The 22,021-nt window shown below is 43.7% G+C and overlaps 1 protein-coding gene across 5 annotated transcripts in view; it reads right to left on the bottom strand.

Moving 5' to 3' along the window:
* Positions 1-22,021, bottom strand: part of adam11 (ADAM metallopeptidase domain 11) — a 44,159-nt gene continuing 22,138 nt past the window's right edge. Inside the window, exons 11-27 of one of the 5 annotated variants that reach the window (XM_047375996.1) lie at positions 20,797-20,963; positions 20,637-20,721; positions 20,460-20,550; positions 20,167-20,218; positions 19,388-19,487; positions 19,148-19,219; positions 16,039-16,131; positions 15,617-15,697; positions 15,485-15,535; positions 15,343-15,406; positions 12,764-12,869; positions 12,551-12,670; positions 12,308-12,476; positions 8,358-8,472; positions 7,772-7,862; positions 6,291-6,308; positions 1-3,914 (exon numbers count right to left, since the gene is read on the bottom strand). In XM_047375996.1, the coding sequence (XP_047231952.1) occupies positions 3,899-3,914; positions 6,291-6,308; positions 7,772-7,862; positions 8,358-8,472; positions 12,308-12,476; positions 12,551-12,670; positions 12,764-12,869; positions 15,343-15,406; positions 15,485-15,535; positions 15,617-15,697; positions 16,039-16,131; positions 19,148-19,219; positions 19,388-19,487; positions 20,167-20,218; positions 20,460-20,550; positions 20,637-20,721; positions 20,797-20,963 (1,491 nt within the window). In that variant the 3' untranslated portion in view covers positions 1-3,898. Of the gene's footprint in view, positions 3,915-5,166; positions 6,309-7,771; positions 7,863-8,357; positions 8,473-12,307; positions 12,477-12,550; positions 12,671-12,763; positions 12,870-15,342; positions 15,407-15,484; positions 15,536-15,616; positions 15,698-16,038; positions 16,132-19,147; positions 19,220-19,387; positions 19,488-20,166; positions 20,219-20,459; positions 20,551-20,636; positions 20,722-20,796; positions 20,964-22,021 lie in introns of those variants that run through there. The other 4 variants (XM_047375995.1, XM_047375994.1, XM_047375997.1 and 1 more) reach the window with 4 other exon arrangements.

The raw sequence follows: 22,021 nt of genomic DNA, 5'->3' as shown, positions 1-22,021 counted from the left end.
TGACATTTTGTTTCTGCTTTTTATTAAGCATCCTAAAATCCTTCTTTCATACATGTATAAGTTTTATTTTCACCTTTTTACCTATAAATTACAATATAAAGCTCTTTAATGTTTTTTGTTCTAAATTGATATGTTTTAAAGCAGATATTGCAAAAACACTGATAAGGGCAACTTAACAGTAATCTTACCGAACTTTATAAGCAGCATAAAGTGACGGCAGCACAGAAAGGCTTTAAGCTAGTGGTGTCCAAACCTTTTGCCATGGGGACCAAGAATGCCAAACCTAAAGTAATGAATGTGTTCTTTTCCCTTATTAAAATTGGAAAAACATCGTTTTTATTTTTATCTGTTTTTATCTGTCTAATTTCTGTACAAATTGCATCGTAACTTATTTTTTAAAATCAAATGCATCAAACGCCTGAGTTGGCGAACCCAAATTTGTGCCATTCGTAAGGTTTGGTCGAGGGTCGCAAATGGCCCCCGGGTCACACTTTGGACACCCCTGCTTTAAGCTGAAACAATTGTCATAACCCAAAACCACCAACAGGATGAAGAAACTTATTTTGAGCTCAGCTCTACGTTACGTTTTACAAAGGTCAGCTTACCATTTGTCAAGTATATAAGAAATGACATTGGCTTGAAATTTTGCTAACACCAAATACACCACAAAAAATAAATAAAAATCACATGTACAGGTATGTTTAATTATACAGTTATACAAGTGTCCAACTGCAACATGTCAAACAGGAAACAGTGTAGCCTGAGGTTTTAGCCAAAACAGTCCTTGTGTAGCAACAGATTCAGTTTAATCACTATACTGCCAAGCATACATATTCCTGATTAAAAAGGCTTTAAATCAAAGACGCTGAGATCTTCCTTTAACGTCACTGTAGGCTGACTGGCAGTGTAACCTGATTGTTTTTAGTGGCATCTGTGTCATTGCCCTGTTGAATGATGTTAGAAGGCGACATCTGAGGAAATATAACCAAAGGAACCAAATGTGATGCACATGACAACCTGTATTAACAGTTCAGATGTTATGCTTAAAACACATTTATTGCTAATGTGTATCATTTCTTTTATTGTATTTAAGCTTTCCTCGGTCTGCCAGGACAACTGTATGAATTTACAGTGCCTTGCACAAGTATTTACATTTTGTCATGTTCCAACCACAAACTTCAATGTATTTTATTGGGATTTTATGTGAACGATCAACATAAAGTGGTGCATAATTGTGAAGTGGAAAGAAAAATGATACAAGGTTTTCTAAATTATTTACAAATAAAAATCTGAAAAGTGTGGGGTGCATTTGTACTCGGTGCTTTGTGTGGTGGAGAATTAATGCCGCACATGACTGAACACTTATCTCCACAGTGAATATGGTGGTGGCAGCATCATGCTGTGGGGATGCTTTTCTTCAGCAGGAACAGGGAAGCTGGTCAGAGTTTGGTAGAGACATGACCCAAAAACCTGCAGCTTCAGGTAGCAAAATTCAGTATTAAATTACTCCTTTGTGTTGGTCTATCACATAAAATCCCAATAAAATACATTGAGGTTTGCGGTTTTAATGTGACAAAAAAAAAGTTGGATGAGTATCAATATTTTTGCAAAGCACAGTAGAAGATTGTCAGTCTGATTTGTTTGTTGCACAGCCCAACGTCGTGTTAAGCTAATTATTTAGTTGTAGGCCGGAAGAGAAGTCTGTGTAAAAGACTTGTGTTTCTGTTCACAGCGGCAGTGAGTCACTGCTGTCTGAGTCCCCAAGTTATTTACAACAGCACCCATGTTTAGCATATCTGTATGCACATGTACAGCCATATGAAAAGGTTAGAGAAGCCATCTCAGCCTGCATAATAATCCCTCTACGTTAAGGAAAACAATAACAGTGGTATGTCCAGCATCTCCTAGAAACATCCGAGTACTGGGGTGTTTTCCAAACCAACAGTTGTAGGAAATGCTTTAAAATGCCAGAAACATGCAGTGCAAGAATTTGTGTACCCTTATAATTTTGCTGATCTGAATGCATGCAACAGCCGGATACTGATTACTTGCAACATCAAATTGATTGGATTAGCTTGTTAAGCCTTGAACTTCGTAGACAGGAGTGCGGAATCACGAGGGGAGGCATTTAATGTGTCCAAATTGCAAGTCGCACTTTTCTTCAACTCTCCTCTGAAGAGTGACGGCATGAGGTCCTCAAAGCAACTCTCAAAAGATCTGACAAGGACTGTTCAATGTCATGGTTTAGGGGAAGGCTAAAAAAGCTGCCTCGTTGGTTTAAACTGTCAGTTTCAACTCTAAGGAATGTAATCAGGTAATGGAAAGCCACAGGCATAGCTGCTGTTAAACCCAGAGCTGGCAGGCCAAGAAAAATCCAGGAGCGGTATTTTCTTAATGGTTACAGACAACCCAAAGATCACCTCAAACGACCTGCAAGAACATCTTGCTACAGATGGTGCATCTTTCTACAAAAAGAGCAGTTTGCTCAAAAAATCTCTGAATGGCAAGATGAGGAAATAAAAGCACGTTCACACCACAAACAGTAGCTTGTTGTGTGTGAAAAGCTTATTTAGACAAGCCGCTCAATGTGCTTCGGACAGATGAGACAAAAATCATGGCGGAAGAAAAACACCTACCCACAATAGGATTTGCTGGAGGTTCCATCATGCTGTGGGGCTTTGCAGAAAATTCAGAGATCAACCCTTATTAAAGTCCGGTTTGGGCTGAATTCAACCAGATATCAAGAAATTCTTCAAGATAAAGTTCAGGCATCAGCCACAAAGTTGCAGGGGTTGGATATTTGAACAAGACAATGACCCAAAACACAGTTCGAATCCACAAAGGCATTCGTGCAAAAGGAAGAAGTACAATGGACGTCAGAGTCCCCAGACTTGAATGTCATCGAAAATATATGGGATGATTTGAAGCAAGCTCGGCAGCCAGCGAGTTCAACCGAACTGAGGCTATTCTGTAGGGAAGAATGGTCAAACATACCTCCATCTAGGATCCCGACACTCAAAGGTTATAGGAGGCATCTAGAGGCTGTTATGTGTGGAAAAGGAGGATCAACTAAGCAATGATGCAATATCTCTGTTGGTGTGCCCATATTTACGCACCTCCCTAATTTTGTTATGATGCATATTGAAGTATCTGTAACTCCAATAAACTTAACGCCACCACTCAAATACTGTTTCCATAAGGCATGAAGAAAGGTTAAGAAGAGTTCCCAAGCTTTTTCATATGCCTGTGTGTATATTATACAGCATGGAGAATACATCCAGTGCAGACTTGTGCAACTGTCCATCTGGCTGTTCATATGCCCTCAGCAAAAACGACAAGCTTCTCAAAAGCTCCTGGAGCCCAGATATCCTGTCAAGGCAGCATAAAAGGAGAAATTATGGCTATTATTGTGGAATGTGCATTTCTAATCTACAGTCCGTCTGGACGAACAAAATGCCAACATTCAGTAACAATTAGTGGTATTCAAACACCTCTATTGCAGGTAAAATCACACTATGAAGAGGAGATGGTTGTGCTCTCTAGGAACTGAGAAGTTCATTTAAATACTTAAAGGGGTAGCACGTAATAACAGTCCAAATTATAGTCTGTGTCCAGAACCATGTGAATTTCAACTAAAACAGGAAAACTGCTCCCAGAAAATTCCCCTGACTGCCTGCAAGAACCTCAGGGAGCTCCGTCCTTCTCCTTGCCTCCCTGCTGTTCAGATTTATCCCACCTGGCAGACTAAACTCAGCTGGAGTGAGGATCAACAGAGATGGAGCAGGAGATGGAAAAGATTTTTTTTTAAAAGGCCCGATGGCTCATTAAAAGGAAGACGTCTCTGTACTGTCTCCTCAGATCGGACAGGGTATGGTATGAGGAAGACAGGAAGAGCAACTCAAACTCCCGAAGATCTGGAAACAAAGATCAGGAACAGAGTGGAGACAGAATAGGAAAGAATATAAAGGTTAGGGTGGAAAAGGGAAAAAAAAAAAGCTGTGCAATACTGCTTATTACATTTTTTAAATCGGAAAATGGGTTAGGCTTGATTTTCTCGTGCTTGGTCTGACTTAAAAAACAGACTCATCTTTTATTACTGGAATAAAGTCAAAACAGCAGGTAGAAGCTAGACATGGCAGACTTTGTAAAGGTGCACCTAGCAGGATATAGTGATATAGCTCATCTAGTAGTTGCCAGCTTCCACTTACCTTAATGCTCACCCTCTACCGATGATCCACATGGCCCTGTCTTTCAGTGTTTAACCCTTTCTCTCTCCTAGACATGGCAATTGACTGAGCTTTTACTGTAACTAACTCTATGTGCTCTCTTTCAGACTCTAACCTTGAAAACTGGCTCAGAGTTTATCTGTTCTTTCTTTCTAGGTGAAACGACTAAAGGAGCTACATCCATTAACATTTACTTTTCCTTCCCATAGAAAGTACTCCTGAATCAGTGCTTCTTTGTTCTCTTTGTGTCTCTGCTCTGTTCTCTCAAACCCCCAGTCAGTCGTGGCAGATGGCCGCTCACACTGAGCCTGGTTCTGCTGGAGGTTTCTTTCTGTTAAAAGGGAGTTTTTCCTCTCCACTGTCGCTACATGCATGCTCAGTATGAAGGATTGCTGCAAAGTCAACGCCAGTGACTGTCCACTGTCTCTACATGCTCATCTGGGAGGAGTGAATGCTGCAAGTCACTGACTGGATGCAATCTGCTGGGTTTCCTTAGATAGAAAAACCTTTTATCCAATTTGAATAAATAACTGAATCTGATTGCACTGTTCAATGATTAGGATTAATAGGAATGTATGTACCTGACTGTTGTGAAGTGCCTTGAGACGACATGTGTTGTGAATTGGCGCTATATAAATAAAACTGAATTGAATTGAATTATCATGGGCCAAATATGCCACACACACTATATGTAGCTGATGATTACAAGTAAAATTGAAAATGTGTGGCAAAAACCTATATAATTAGAGTATTTAATGGTCTTGTAATCCTGTATTGTAATCCTCATTTTCTCAGGTTTTACCTATCAGTTAGTGGGTGGGGCTAACAGTCAGCCAAAAGGTGATTGGTCTGCAGGTTAACTGACCAAACGCGAGGGCCCACTTACCATTTATTTCATGGTGGAATCTAGCACGGGAAAATGAAACAATGAACAGCAAACTAAAATAATTACAGATAATTTTAATATAATTGAAGTTTTAAATAGTTACATATTAATTTATCAGAAAAATATTACTAATTTTGAAACTTTGTTACAGAATTGTTTAAACCTTTGGTGTTTTATTAATGCCATTAGTAATTTCATTTACATAATCATGACTTTTCTGAAATTTAACAACTGCCAGTTTCAGTGATAAAAGTCTTTAAGAAGGAACGTGAGAATACGGTATTAAATACTGGAAAGTGTCAAAATTTGGCAGCAAGATTGATTCTGATCAGCTTACTTTTTGTGCAAAGTTGATTGTTAATGAAGCACTTCACCTGTGTCCCTTAAGGAGTAAAACATGCTTGCCAGAGAAATATGCAAAAAAAAAAACATTTCCAATTTTTATTTAAATCAAATCCATTATGAACTTCAGTTTCCACCATAATTTGTAACTCCTTAAATGCCAGTTTTGTAGAGTAAATATTTTCTTTAGAGAAAACTCATAGCTGAATTTTACCATCCCATATGTGCAACTTTGAGTTATTTTGGGGAGTATATTCCAAACATGGGAGTGTCAAAAATTGGCAACATTACTAATTCTGATCATTTTTTTGTTTTATATTTTGTGCTAAGTTTTTAAAAGTTGTCAAAAGGTTGATTTTGCTCATCCAGGTAAAGTGGCAGATTTATAGTACATGACCAAATAACCTCACCTTGTGGAAACAAACATGAAATTGTGAAGGGCTTTCAACACAAAAGATTGAAAAAACAAATTGAGGATTAAAAAAGGATATGAAAAAAAAATAGGGAATCAAAATTACCCCCAAACTACACAAATCCAGTGAAATTTGCATAAACACAGCAAAACTTGTTCTTAAATAAAAGTCAAAAAATGTCAAGTGACTGAGGATCAATCATTTGATAGATTGTGGCCTGTTTAGTCCTTGATTTCAAACTGTATTATCAACATTTACTTTGATTTAAATAAGATGAATTAAATTAACCTCTACAAAGTGTTTCAGTATTGGACAAATGGTGAAAATGGACCAAACACACGTATATCTACGCAGACACGGATATTTTAAAAAGGCTCTGCGGCGTTCCAGAACTGGGATTAGGATCAAAAGCTTGATTCGTACCGTCCTTTCCGGATGTTCCTGGATTGGCAGCGATGAAGGGAGGACAAAGAGCAGAAAAAGAATACCAGTGAGATCAACCAACCATAATTTATGCCTGAACCACACTGGGAAAAACATGCATGGGCTTCAAAAGCTTGAAGAGCGAAGCGGCAAACGGGAATCGGAAGAGCCTCCTATCATTTAGCATCTGCAGATTAAACTCTGCCACCACGGCTGTGTTTATCAGGATTTCTGAGATAATGACAGAAGATAATGTGTTTGTTCTTTTGGATGGTGCAGGCATGCCACAGCAAAGCTGGCACAAAGATAACAGCAAAGCAGAGTGTGAATAAAGCAGAAGGAAAACCAGCAGTGGAAAGAAAGATCTTGTTGATATGTTTCTAAATACAACTGAACCTTGCAGATTTAGTCTCATATGCTCATCTGCCCAGATTCGGGTTCATGACTGCATCCCGTCACAGCAGGCTTTAAGGCAGGAGCAGCAGCTCCTTCCTGCTTTCGAAGAAGGGACTTATTTTTACAACATACTGCATAAACCTTTGGTCAAATGAAGAAAAAAATTTTGTTGCAAGACACTTTTTTTCTAAATGAGGAAGTCACTGCTTTTATAAAAAACTACAGCAATTTATTCCAAAGCATTCCCTGTCTGTACCAAACACCGTCTTCAGTGGCACAATATTTTCCGATAACTGATCCTGGTGCTATGTTCGTCCGAGATAAACCCACATAATTACATGAATTATCAGACCGTTCTGCTGAGCATCAAACTGGCCATCGTTTCATCCTGATTCCCGACTACCTTCTGTAGGACAAATAGACTCTGGAAATGAGTGACTTTCCTGGAGCCATGTTGTAACGCTGAGACCTGCAGCGCATTGTACGTTCTGGTACTATTCATTCATAACGCGGACGAAGACCTCTTCAGGTTTTACAGATAAAGGCTTTAATTTGTTTACCTTGTTACTACTAAATTTGTAAAGGATTTGGCATTTTATTGCATAGAGAGTAGGTCAAATCTATCAGTCCTTTTAAATAAAAACCAAATAAAACCAAAAGCTGGTCAGATTTCTGTTATTTTAAAAAGAAATTACCAAAACACTAAAACCCAAAGAAATTGTGAAGAAAATTCCATGTAAAGAAATAGTTTATTAAAAATCCTCTGCAATTATTGACATAACTGCGGTTCCTTCTTAAACAATGTTTTTACTTCGAATACCATTCATTTAATATCAGTCCTGCAGGCCATGCAGAGACTAATGAGCGACTGAAGTTTAATAAGTCATAACTGAACAAACATGAAGACTGAACCATCTACAGCACATGCAGCAGCGTTAAAAAGCCCTTATGGTCTCTGTCAGGTCGGATCAAACAGCAAACCGAAGGAGCATCAAGCAGCAGCTGCAAGCATGTTTGGAGGAGCACAGCACACAGAGACACATGGAGATACACAGACATGCAAGGAGGCATGCCAGGACTCTTACTTAAATCCCCAGCCTGTGCCCCCCAGGATTATTGCAGCCAGCAGAATTGCACCAGCGACCGAACCTATTATGATATTGGTACCACTGGGACCTGTGGGAGCGAAGTCAACCAGTGAGAATCAGAGAATAGAGCGGGAATGCTGCAGAAGTATTAGCAGGAGTTTCACTGGTTTGTGTTGTAATGGAAAACTGCAGTCTGAAGGATCTGAGCAGGTCAAACTGAGGTCTGGGAGGAGAACCCGTAGGATTGCTGGAGAGGCTAAACAAAACCGTGACAGTACCTCTTCTACAAATACGGTCATTTGTCAAATATTGAGGTGAAAACTGAGGTCTGATTAATTTAGGAAACATGAGATTTATACTGTTAAGAAACTTTGTTGTAGGGAGATCTTGGAAGAAGTTGTGCAGACAGGGTTCCTTCTATTTCCTATTTAAAAATGCCAGACAACCTAAACTCGTGTTTTGTTGTACACTACGAGTTCTATAGTAAAATGACTATCATTTTTATTTGTTAAACCAGCCATTGTTCAGGGGATTCACTTTGTGATTGGCAGATAAATACACTAAAACAGCTCCGTGTGGTTACCTTTGTACTTCTCTAGGCCCTCTGGTGGGGTCGGAGTGGGAATGGAGTCGAACACGCTGCAGTCCTTTCCGGTGTAATCGGGATTACAGGTACACTTTACCTCGTTACTGCAGGTCTGAGAGGAAACAGGAAATCTTTAGCTTTCACAGATTTAAAATATATCCAGAAGAGGGACTCCCCCAGTAGACAGGTCATGCGGAGCCAGCGTTGGACCAGGCACTGACACGAAATGAACACCATAAGGCCCAGGTGGATGTGAAGCCCACAATTGCGGGCACACAGAAATCCGTCCAGGGAACAGAAACTAGCAAGGTTTCTGTATTTTCTACAGAGGATGACATGTGGGAACCCCTGTGGGCAGTTCTTTGGCAGCCCCCACTGTGGGTATCCTGCAGAAATCCCTCCAGTTGACCCAAAATGGTAAACATGTAGTAGGGCAGCAAACAGCACCGATGCATCGGTTGGTTCTGATCAAGTCCAATTGGGGATTACTCGTACTCGTCGTCTTCCGCTTATCCGGGACCGGGTCGCGGGGGCAGCAGACTCAGCAGAGACGCCCAGACGTCCCTCTCCCCAGACACCTCCTCCAGCTCCTCCGGGTGGAGCCAAAGGCGTTCCCAGGCCAGCCGAGAGACATAGTCCCTCCAGTGTGTCCTGGGCCGTCCCCTGGGCCTCCTCCCGGTGGGACGTGCCTGGAACACCTCCCGAGGAAGGCGTCCAGGAGGCATCCGGTATAGATGCCCAAGCCACCTCAACTGGCTCCTCTCGATGTGGAGGAGCAGCGGCTCTACTCTGAGCCCCTCCCGGATGGCCGAGCTCCTCACCCTATCTCTAAGGGAGTGCCCGGCCACCCTTCGGAAGAAGCTCATTTCAGCCACTTGTATCTGGGATCTCGTTCTTTCGGTCATGACACAAAGTTCATGGCCATAGGTGAGGGTAGGAACGTAGACCGACCAGTAAATTGAGAGCTTTGCTTTTCGGCTCAGCTCTCTCTTCACTACAACGGACCGGCACAGTGCCCCCATTACTGCGGCAGCCGCACCGATCCGTCTGTCGATCTCCCGCTCCATTTTTCCCTCACTCGTGAACAAGATACTTAAACTCCTCCACTTGAGGCAGGAACTCCCCTCCAACCTGAAGAGGACAAGCCACCCTTTTCCGGTCGAGTACCATGGCCTCGGACTTGGAAGAGCTGATCTTCATCCCAGCCGCTTCACACTTGGCTGCGAACTGCCACAGCGCATGCTGTGGGTCTTGGCTAGAGGGGGCCAGTAAAGGACCACGTCACCTGCAAAAAGAAGAGACGAAATCCACTGGTCCCCAAACCAGACCCCCTCCGGCCCTTGGCTGCGTCTAGAAATCCTGTCCATAAAAGTTATGAACAGGACCGGCGACAAAGGGCAGCCCTGCCGGAGTCCAACATGCACCGTGAACAGGTCCGACTTAGTGCCGACAATGTGGACCAAACTCCTGGTCTGCTTGTACAGAGACCAGATGGCCCTTAATAAAGGGCCCCCGATTCCATACTCCTGGAGCACCCCCCACAGGGCATCACGAGGGACACAGTCAAATGCCTTCTCCAGGTCCACAAAACACGTGAACCGGTTGGGCAAACTCCCATGAACCCTCAAGCACCCTGTACAGGGTATAGAGCTGGTCCAGTGTTCCACGGCCGGGACGAAAACCACACTGCCTGTACCCTGGCGTAGGCCTTACCAGGGAGGCTGAGGAGTGTGATCCCCCTGTAGTTGGAACACACCCTCCAGTCACCCTTCTTATGAAGGGGGACCACCACCCCAGTCTGCCAGTCCAGAGGCACTGTCCCCGACCGCCACGCAATGTTGAAGAGACGTGTCAACCATGACAGCCCCACAACATCCAGAGACTTGAGGTACTCAGGGCGGAGCTCATCCACCCCCGAAGCCCTGCCACCGTGGAGCTTTTTAACCACCTCGGTGACTTCAGCCTGGGTGATGAAAGAGTCTAACCCCGAGTCCCCAGCCTCTGTTTCCACCAGGGAATGCGTGATGGCAGGATTGAGGAGATCCTTGATGTACTCCTTCCACCGCCCGATAATGTCCTCAGTCGAGGTCAGCAGCCTCCCACCCCCACTGTAAACAGTGTTGGCGAAGCACTGCTTCCCCCTTCTGAGGCGCCGGACGGTTTGCCAGAATCGCTTCGAGGCCAACCGGTAGTCCTTCTCCATGGCCTCACCGAACTCCTCCCAGGCCCGAGTTTTTGCCTCTGCCACAGCCCGGGCCGCGGCACGCTTGGCCTCACGGTACCCGTCAGCCGCCTCAGCAGTCCCACAAGCCAACCACAGCCGATAGGACTCCTTCTTCAGCTTGACAGCATCCCTTACTGCCGGTGTCCACCACCGGGTTCTGGGATTGCCGCCGCGACAAGCACCGCAGACCTTACAGCCGCAGCTACGGGCAGCATTATCGACAATAGATGCGGAGAACAAGGTCCACTCGGACTCTATGTCGCCAACATCCCCCGGGATCTGGTCAAAGCTCTCCCGGAGATGGGAGTTGAATACATCCCTGGCCGAGGGCTAAGCCAGGCGTTCCCAGCAGACCCTCACTATGCGCTTGGGCCTGCCAAGTCTGTCCAGATTTCTCCTCCTCCAGCGGATCCAACTCACCACCAGGTGATGATCAGTGGACAGCTCAGTCCCTCTCTTCACCCAAGTGTCCAAAACATGCGGCCGAAGGTCTGATGATACGACAACAAAGTCGATCATCGACATCCTGCCTAGGGTGTCCTGGTGCCAAGTGCACTGATGGACACCCTTATGTTTGAACATGGTGTTCGTTATGGACAATCCGTGACTAGCACAGAAGTCCAATAACAAAACACCACTCGGATTCAGATCAGGGAGGCCATTCCTCTCGATCACGCCTCTCCAGGTGTCACTGTTGTTCCCCACGTGGGCGTTGAAGTCCCCCAGCTGAATAATAGAGTCCCCGGGAGGGGCACTATCCAGCACCCCCGACAGGGACACCAAGAAGGCCGGGTACTCTGCACTACCACTCGGCCCGTAGGCTGAAATGATAGTCAGAGACCTCTCCCCAACCCGAAGGCGCAGGGATACGACCCTCTCATCCACTGGGGTAAACCCCAACACGAGACGGCTGAGCTGGGGGTCAACAAGCAAACTCACACCAGCCCGCCGCCTCTCCCCGTGGGCCACTCTAGAGTAGAAGAGAGTCCAACCCCTCTCAAGGAGATGGGTTCCAGAGCCCACGCTGTGCGTGGAGGCGAGCCCGACTATTTCTAGTCGATATCTCTCGACCTCCCGCACAAGCTCAGGCTCCTTCCCCCTCAGCGAGGTGACATTCCACGTCCCTAGAGCCAACCTAAGCATCCGGGGATCGGGCCGCTGAGGTCTCCACCTTCGTCCGCCACCCAATCCTCTTCGCACTGGTCCCTCACGGTTCCCCCTGCAGATAGTGGGCCCACTGGGGGATGGCCTCGCGTCTCTCGTTCGGGCTTGGCCCGGCCGGGTCCCGCGAGGAGCGACCCGGCCACCAGGCGCTCTCCAGCGAGTCCCAACCCCAGGCCTGGCTCCAGGGTGGGACCCCGGCTCCGCCGTACCGGGCGACGTCACGTGCCTCGATTTTGTAGTCGTCATGAGGGTGTCTTGAACCACTCTTTGTCTGACCCGTCACCTAGAGCCTGTTTGCCATGGGAGACCCTACCAGGGGCATTTAGGCCCCAGACAACATAGCCTCTAGGATCATTTGAGCACTCAAACCCCTCCACCATGTTAAGGTGGCAGTTCAAGGAGGGGTTGGGGATTACTCAAAGGGAAAAAAAAAACAGCAACCTGTCGGTGGCATTTGGGAACTCTTACACAAGGTCCATGGTGGGTTACCTCTGGGATATGGGTGAGTTTAGCCTGCCCACTGAGGCAATTTTTCTGGGGATGAGGAGTGTGGACTCACCCCGTGCTGGGAGCAGATGTGTGAGGTTGAGGAGCTTGGGCAGGAGCTGAGGTTAAAGGTGGCGACAGGGAGGCAGCGGTGCTCCAGACACATCATATTTGGCCCACATGGTGTCCCATCCTCCACGTAGCCCAGATCCACACCATCATCCAGTACCGCATGACCCCCTCTGGAACTCACACAGTCACAGTAAATCAAGTACTCAAGCACCGTTTATCTTGACATTTTCTTGTCCTGCCTCACCTGCAGTCCATGTATCTGTTCTGGTGATGGATCGTCAGACTGGTGAGCTTTCCCTGCAGTTCACCAAATCTGGGCCTTTCTGTCAGATTGGTGCAAAGCAGGAGCCCACACAGAACATCTCTGCATGACAAAAACAGACATAACTGTGAAACTTAAATCTCTATGAGAAAGATGTGAGTTTATACACTGAAGGTTTTGTAAGGATGTTCTTACTGTTTGTTGCACTGCACCCATCCCTGTCCACCTGGGTTTGGCCCACAGTTCCCTTTCTCTGTCCCCTCTGAATTCAGCTTTTCATAACAAAATCTGTCAGCTGAGTCTGAGAGAGAAGAACTCTTTTAGTCATCAACCACAAAATATCCAGAGCCTAAAGTGTTTTATTAGGGTTTCAGGTGATAGACCACCAAAGTAGCTCATAGTTGTGAAGTGGAAAGAAAAACGATACACGGTTTTCCATATTAACATGCATTTGTATCCAGCCCCAATTGCTCTGACACTTCTAAATAAAATCCAGTGCAATCGACTGGTTACAAAAGTAACCTAATTGGTAATTAAAACTTTCCTTTTTGATAAAGCTTATAGTTAGAGTGGCTTAGGTTATCCTGAGCTATCTCTGTAGTTATGCAGCTATAGGCTTAGGCTGCTGGAGGACATAATGACCACTTTCTGCTACATTCTCATAATACTCTTCAATGATCCATCATTTGATGGTATTTTAGCTTTTAACTTAATGGTCTGTTTTTTTCCTCTTTCCAGAAGCTACATGTGGCCTGGCCCTGTGTTTAGTTGTGACACCTTCCTGGAGGGAGGCATCGGCCAAGCAGCTGCTGCTGACAACTTCATGCTCACCTTTTTACAGATGATACACTTGGCCCTGTCTTTCAGTGTTTAACCCTGTCTCTTCTAGACATAGCTACTGAATGAGCTTCTACTGTGACATATGCCCCTTTTCCACTGGCTCAATTTGGCCCTACTCAACTCCACTCCACTCGCTTTACGAGTGTTTCCATTACTGTTTTTTCCGTACCGGTACCTACTTTTTTGGTTCCTGATCCTGAGCAGGTATGACCAGGGCTGGGTAGGGATTATATGTGACGTGAACAGACTGCTGTTCACTGATTGGCCATGGGAGGAGGAGAAATGTGAAGGTTTTTGTTGAGACAGTGCAGGGAAAGTTAATAAATCCCAAGAGCAAGTACAAGGACCACCGTGGCCGGAGCATTTACAAATCATGAACCAGCATGAAGGCTGACAGAAAAGAAAAAGGACAAATCAGCTTTCTGAATTACACAAAGGCAGAGCGCTGTATTTAATAACATCGTAAACCAGCTGATCACACATAAAATCCCCAAAACAAAACCATATTGAAACAACATGTTTGGTTTGGACACTTATTGACGGTCCTTTAGAGAACCAGCGTATGCAGGAGGAGGGAGCAGGCAGAGAGCAGCTGCCCGTAATCAGACTGATTGCATCGTACCAAACGAGAGGAAGAGCCCACTGAATCTGTGAAGCACGAATATGCAGTTTTCAATCTAAAACTTCAAAATGGTGAAACGGTTTTGCGCTTTTAAGTCCTTGTCTTCGTTATTACCATGGATAAGACAAAAACGTCTTCACCAGTCCAGACAGCAGCGTCTCTCCTCTCTGCTTCTCCTGCCACTACCCCTAACATCAGAACCCATGAGCCTTATAAGTTCTGGCTGGGCTGTGGTCAAGACAATTATCCTAGTGGATCATTTTAGACAAAATAAAAATTAAAAAAAATAAGAAATTCTTGCAAATACATTAATACAAACATTATTAGTATTTAGTTTGTTTTTGTTTTTTATTTATTTTTTATCATTTCACGCAGATTACTTTAATGTGACAATGTAACACAATAACATTAATAGCAGCACAGCTCTACACTCATGGCTGGAGGCAGGGCTTCAGCCACCATAGCTTCAGCCTTTGGCGGGTCAGTGGAAACACCTGATGCCATACAGAGTAGAGCGAAACAGAGTGGTGCAGAGCCGTGCAGGCTAAAAAAAGCCAGTGGAAAAGGGGCATATCTGTATGTGCTTTCTTTCATACTCTAGACTTGAAAAGTGGCTCAGAGTTTCTCTGCTTAGCTGTCTTTCTCTCCTAGATGAAGCCACTAAAGGAGCTACAACCAGTGATGATTCACTTTTCTTTCCCATAGAAAGTACTCCTGGATCAGTGCTTCTGTGTTCTTTTTCTGTCTCTGCTCTGTTCTCTCAAACCCCCAGTCGGTTGTGGCAGATGGCCGCTCACCCTGAGCCTGGTTCTGCTGGAGGTTTCTTCCTGTTAAAAGGGAGTTTTTCCTCTCCACTGTCGCTACATGCATGCTCAGTATGAGGGATTGCTGCAAAGTCGATGCAAGCAACTGTCCACTGTCTCTACATGCTCAACTAGGAGGAGTGAATGCTGCAAGTCACTGACTGGATGCAATCTGCTGGGTTTCCTTAGATAGAAAACTTAACCAATCTGAAAAATAAACTGAATCTGACTGCACTGTTTGATAAGTTAGGATTAATAGGAATGTATGTACCTGACTTGAAATCTGTATGATTCGATTGCACGGACTTTGTAAAGTGCCTTGAGACGACATGTGTTGTGAATTGGTGCTATATAAATAAAACTGAATTGAACAGTAAATAGTGTACCTGTGTGTAATTTCATGTTTTGAATTTCAAAAAAATGCCCTTGCCAAGGAGATTTAAAGAGTCACAACCATTAGAGGGCAGTGGGGCATCAAAAACAAAGTTAAACATTAAAGCCAAACTTACTGTAACCCCACAGAGTCCTGCACTGGGCATCTCTGGTCTTACAGCGGCCACCATAACACCGACCCTGATGAGGAGAGTGGACGTGAAGTTAAAAAGAAGAAAATCCTTCTCGGACTGCAAGAAGATAAACGTGCTATTTCACCTGTCCGGCTTCACATGTGTACCCGTCCAGTTTGTGGACATTGTGAGGACACTGAAAGAGACGGATCAATCAGGCACGCTTTGCGTTTTCTGAATATTCTCATAGGAAGCCTTATAAATGTCTTTCATTCACCTGGCTGGAATCTCCCATGCAGGTCTCAGGAATGTCACAGTCATTCACAGCATCACGGCACATCACTCCTCTGAGCTCATACTGTGGGACAGAAAAATAAGACAAAGGCACCAGAAGACAGAAACAACCCAGTGAGTAACCTTCAAAACAGGATTAAGACTCAACTATTAGAAGACATGTTGGCTACAGAGATTGAAAGAATCTATGCAAGTATTTTTTCTTTTTCCTTAAGTCACATTTTAAATAACTTAAGTCCTATGAAATCTGATTTGGCTATCTTTAGCTGACCTTGCAGCAGAATTCAAGCACAATAATTATTTCCTTGTCAGAGAAGCTTCACAGCTTTCCCTGAGTGTTTGCAGAACATCTTAGACCTGGAGATGTTTAATAATAAGTTGGGGATGATAGCTGACGGAGCTCACCTTGCAGTCCCTGCAGCAAAGCCCATTGCTGCAAATGGCGTTGTGGGTCAGAGTACACTTTTTACAGCAGTTGGCTCCACTTTGGCTACATTCCTAAAGGCCAGAGAGAGGGGTTGCAGGACATGAGCCAGGTGTATGGAGGCAGCGCTGGTAGAGCAACAACCACGTTTCAAAGTGCTCAACATATTTCAGTTTGAAATCCTACTCCTCCTGTGTTTTATTGAGATTAACATGTTTGTGCTTTTTCTTAAAGTACTTTCAGCTGCATTGAATGAGGGGTGCTATATAAATATATATAAATACCTGAACCCTGTGTGCATTATTTGTGGAATAAAACCACAGCTTTAACATTCATTTTCGCACATTTAGACCAAGGGTTCCCAAAGTGCCCCACTTTGGGAACCCTTGGTCTAAATGACTAAATCATGTATTTTTGTGCAAAAGTAGCACCTTCCACATTTATTGGCAGACCTGCTGTAAAAACCCTTAAAAAATGTTTTCTTTTTTTTTATTTTTTTTATTGCAGCTTGTTATGAGCTGGCTCAAAGACCACAACAAAAAGGCAGACACACCATGCATACAGCCTCTTATGAGTAATTTATTTAACACAAACTAATTTTCTATTATAAGGCATGAAACACGGTGTGCATTAATGAATGTATGTATGTTTAAGTGTTAAAGCAAGCAAAACAAACTAAGAACCAAAGAGTGGCAACATACCTGTGGAGGAGAACAACGGCATGTTAGGTTGAATAACTGAGGACCTCACCAAGTCCCCAGGTGCTCCTCATAACATTAATCAGTGTTGCAGAATGAAGGTCAGTTTCTAAAGCGACCACAAGGAGGCCTGCATGGGTCGCAGCACAGCAGCATAATGTTACACTGAAAAATCTTTTAAAATATAACCTTTAATTTGAAAAAAACTAATTCAGTTTTTTTGGAGAGGCCATCTGAGTTTTAAATAAAATGTTCTGGTATTTCCTAGCCAAGCTGCCATGCTCTAACAAAAATCCCAGGGTGATTGGAAGAGAAAAAGACCCACAGCATCACAAGTCCTACAAGTCATCCTTATCTTAATCTCACCAAAATTTGAGTTAAAATCCCAGAAGAATTTAGCAAACTCTACATATTTATGTTTGTGACGTAGGACAGAAAATGATTTTTCTTGTATGTCTGCCAAAGAACCAGTTGGCATATAGATTACCTCCAGTGATTGTTACTGAAACCCCCACCGGTCTCTAGTACAGGTCCTTCTCAAAATATTAGCATATTGTGATAAAGTTCATTATTTTCCATAATGTCATGATGAAAATTTAATATTCATATATTTTAGATTCATTGCACACTAACTGAAATATTTCAGGTCTTTTATTGTCTTAATACGGATGATTTTGGCATACAGCTCATGAAAACCCAAAATTCCTATCTCACAAAATTAGCATATTTCATCCGACCAATAAAAGAAAAGTGTTTTTAATAAAAAAAACGTCAACCTTCAAATAATCATGTACAGTTATGCACTCAATACTTGGTCGGGAATCCTTTTGCAGAAATGACTGCTTCAATGCGGCGTGGCATGGAGGCAATCAGCCTGTGGCACTGCTGAGGTCTTATGGAGGCCCAGGATGCTTCGATAGCGGCCTTTAGCTCATCCAGAGTGTTGGGTCTTGAGTCTCTCAACGTTCTCTTCACAATATCCCACAGATTCTCTATGGGGTTCAGGTCAGGAGAGTTGGCAGGCCAATTGAGCACTTTAATACCATGGTCAGTAAACCATTTACCAGTGGTTTTGGCACTGTGAGCAGGTGCCAGGTCGTGCTGAAAAATGAAATCTTCATCTCCATAAAGCTTTTCAGCAGATGGAAGCATGAAGTGCTCCAAAATCTCCTGATAGCTAGCTGCATTGACCCTGCCCTTGATAAAACACAGTGGACCAACACCAGCAGCTGACACGGCACCCCAGACCATCACTGACTGTGGGTACTTGACACTGGACTTCTGGCATTTTGGCATTTCCTTCTCCCCAGTCTTCCTCCAGACTCTGGCACCTTGATTTCCGAATGACATGCAGAATTTGCTTTCATCTTAAAAAAGTACTTTGGACCACTGAGCAACAGTCCAGTGCTGCTTCTCTGTAGCCCAGGTCAGGCGCTTCTGCCACTGTTTCTGGTTCAAAAGTGGCTTGACCTGGGGAATGCGGCACCTGTAGCCCATTTCCTGCACACGCCTGTGCACGGTGGCTCTGGATGTTTCTACTCCAGACTCAGTCCACTGCTTCCGCAGGTCCCCCAAGGTCTGGAATCGGCCCTTCTCCACAATCTTCCTCAGGGTCCGGTCACCTCTTCTCGGTGTGCAGCGTTTTCTGCCACACTTTTTCCTTCCCACAGACTTCCCACTGAGGTGCCTTGAATACAGCACTCTGGGAACAGCCTATTCGTTCAGAAATTTCTTTCTGTGTCTTACCCTCTTGCTTGAGGGTGTCAATAGTGACCTTCTGGACAGCAGTCAGGTCGGCAGTCTTACCCATGATTGGGGTTTTGAGTGATGAACCAGGCTGGGAGTTTTAAAGGCCTCAGGAATCTTTTGCAGGTGTTTAGAGTTAACTCGTTGATTCAGATGATTAGGTTCATAGCTCGTTTAGAGACCCTTTTAATGATATGCTAATTTTGTGAGATAGGAATTTTGGGTTTTCATGAGCTGTATGCCAAAATCATCCGTATTAAGACAATAAAAGACCTGAAATATTTCAGTTAGTGTGCAATGAATCTAAAATATATGAATGTTAAATTTTCATCATTACATTATGAAAAATAATGAACTTTATCACAATATGCTAATATTTTGAAAAGGACCTGTATAAGCCACAAAAACGCCTTAGTTGCTTTTGTTTAACAGTAATAGCAAGGGGTAAAAAAAGTATGGCACAGGTGGTTTAGTAAAAAAGGAAGATTTTTTTGAAACAGGATTTTAAATGTATAAGATTATGCCTCTGCAATAAAAGATACATTTTAAGGCTTTTAAGGAACATCATTATAGGAGGTGCCAATAGGTGTGGAGGGTGCTGTATGATTTCTTAAAAATGTAGTTCATGACATTTAAGTATGCTTACCAGCAGTGATCCACAGTCACATTCCTCTCCCAGCTCCACATATCCATTGCCACACTCTGAGGGATCCAACAGCTACACAGAAAATATCATAAATGAACAGCATCATATCTCATATTCAAAGCTCACTGTTTCAAATAGAAAGTAACAATTACTTAGTAATACGAGTTTTCCTCACATCTCTGTCCACATACAAGTGTTAACACTGTAAAACCTGACTAAAAGCAGCCAGCTGCCTCTCACCTTTGTTGGCTTGTTAAACAGGCAGCTTCCTCCTCCCTGCTGGAGGAAGCGCAGGTACTCATCTATACTGCAGCGGGAGAACTTCCTTGGCAGGTAGTAGCTGATGGATGCAGACAAAAGTTTTCATACGCCTTGAATTTCTGAACATTTTGTAAGGTGACTTCAACCTTCAAAGCATTTAACTGGTGTTTTGTATGATAGGTCAACACAAAGTAGAGTATAATAGAGCATATGAACATGGCACAACTGCAAATCTACCAAGACATGGCCATTTATTAGACAGGCAGCCAAAATATCCATGGTAACTCTGGAGGTACTGCAGAGATCCACAGCTCAGGTGGAAGAATCTGCTGACAGGATGACCTAAGTTATGCAATCCAAAAATCGGGCCTTGGTGGAAGAGTGGCAAGAAGAAAGTCTTTGTTAAAAGAAAAACAAAAAGCCCAGTTTGCCACAAACCATGTAGGGGACACAGCAAACATATGGAAGAAGGTGCTCTGATCAGATGAGATGAAAAATTAAATAAACATACCATAAACATCTAGCCAGAGCTACAAATAACAGATGAGAAGCAAAATCATGTGTCACACCTTTCAGATCTTTATTTGTAAAACTGTATCATTCCCCTTCCACTTTATTATGCTCTACTTTGTTTTGGACTATTAGTAAAAGCTTTTGGTTGTAGCCTGACAAATTGGGGTATGAATATTTTTGCAAGGCACATAATGTTAATCTACTTATTGAATTTCTTATTTTCTTTCCCCCAAAATCTTTCATACCCTGTATCCTCCATGATGCAGCCCAACCATGGATCTGGACACCTGCAGCCTCCTGGACAAAAACAAAAAACCTCTGTAGTCAAAAATAAATTATTCTACAGAGCTGAAACCTAACCTAATGGACCAGTGAAAATGAGTAAGTGTCTCAGTATTTGGTAAGATATGAGTCTTTATTGCATGTCTGATTTAGGATGTATTATAGGATGATTTAGGATTTAGTGATGTAACTCGGTCTCTGAATCTGGCAGTTACTTTGTTACTGAAGCATTCTGCTAAGATCAGTGATGTGTTACCTGCAGTTGTTCGTTCTTTGTTCCTAAGCATGCCGATGTTCTGCCCAAGACTCTGACACAAAGTGATGGCCATCGGACCCACACTGCCAAACTGAGGAATCGCAGAATAAATAGATTAAAATAACTACTGGGAAAAGTTAGCATGAGAGCAGCAGATTGCTGCAGGTTATGCATCACCTCATTGATGCCTCCACCCCGTGTCACTGAGCAGATGCCCCCAATGTAAGCTGCTTCGCTGCGGCTGCTCATGAACGTCCTCCCTCTGAAGTACAAACAGGGATTTGATTAGACAAGAGAACCGATCAGTAAAATAAATTTTTTTTTTTTAAAAACCTACGAGAAGAGGTGCACAGCATCAAAGCGCTGCTTGATGCTCTCCTTCCTGTACTTCATGAAGTCTCGCAGGGTGAGCAAGGCGTCATCGCCGACGGCGATCTTGTTTTCAGACGACCAGGTTTCCATGGCCACCAGGACGATGCGGGTGTTGAGCTGCTCCTTGTAGATCTAGAAACATGGAAAAAGGGATAACCAGGAAGAATTATGCAACAGGTGAGGAGCAGCTGTCTCAGCAACTGAAAGATTTCAGCCGATTTGCTTCAGTAATGTGGGATAATTCAGTGAATCGGTGCATTTGATTAACAGAAATTCAGAGGAGACTTTTTCAAGATTGTGTGGCTTGTGTGCAGCTGTAAAAGGTAGTGCAAACCCAAAGCTAATCTCACACAGTAACAAAAACCTGCCTTAAATTAGAATCACTCAATGCTTAAAGCATTTAAATGAATTGTGACATTTTTGATCCATGCAATTAGCTTCTGTCATGGTAACTTTCAAGGAGGAACGTGCACACATGAACATTTCTGTGCATTTTCCTAACTATTTGCACATTTCCATAAATCTAGTGATTATTTGAAGCATTTGTTGGACCATTTGAGTTTATATTCCTTCATCTCCGAAGTAACAGACAACAGAGCTGTGACAAACATAACTGAATGGGGACCCAACTTTATCTTACCACCATACAAAGCTACAGGGATTGGACAATGAAACTGAAACACCTGGTTTTAGACCACAATAATTTATTAGTATGGTGTAGGGCCTCCTTTTGCGGCCAATACAGCATCAATTCGTCTTGGGAATGACATATACAAGTCCTGCACGGTGGTCAGAGGGATTTTAAGCCATTCTTCTTGCAGGATAGTGGCCAGGTCACTACGTGATACTGGTGGAGGAAAACGTTTCCTGACTCGCTCCTCCAAAACACCCCAAAGTGGCTCAATAATATTTAGATCTGGTGACTGTGCAGGCCATGGGAGATGTTCAACTTCAATCTCATGTTCATCAAACCAATCTTTCACCAGTCTTGCTGTGTGTATTGGTGCATTGTCATCCTGATACACGGCACCGCCTTCAGGATACAATGTTTGAACCATTGGATGCACATGGTCCTCAAGAATGGTTCGGTGGTCCTTGGCAGTGACGCGCCCATCTAGCACAAGTATTGGGCCAAGGGAATGCCATGATATGGCAGCCCAAACCATCACTGATCCACCCCCATGCCCAAG

Source organism: Girardinichthys multiradiatus, chromosome 10 (assembly GCF_021462225.1).
Source record: "Girardinichthys multiradiatus isolate DD_20200921_A chromosome 10, DD_fGirMul_XY1, whole genome shotgun sequence".
Taxonomy (NCBI): Eukaryota; Metazoa; Chordata; class Actinopteri; order Cyprinodontiformes; family Goodeidae; genus Girardinichthys; species Girardinichthys multiradiatus.
The sequence above is the reverse complement of the archived record's forward strand: the minus strand, read 5'-3'. Positions and strand labels throughout refer to the sequence as shown.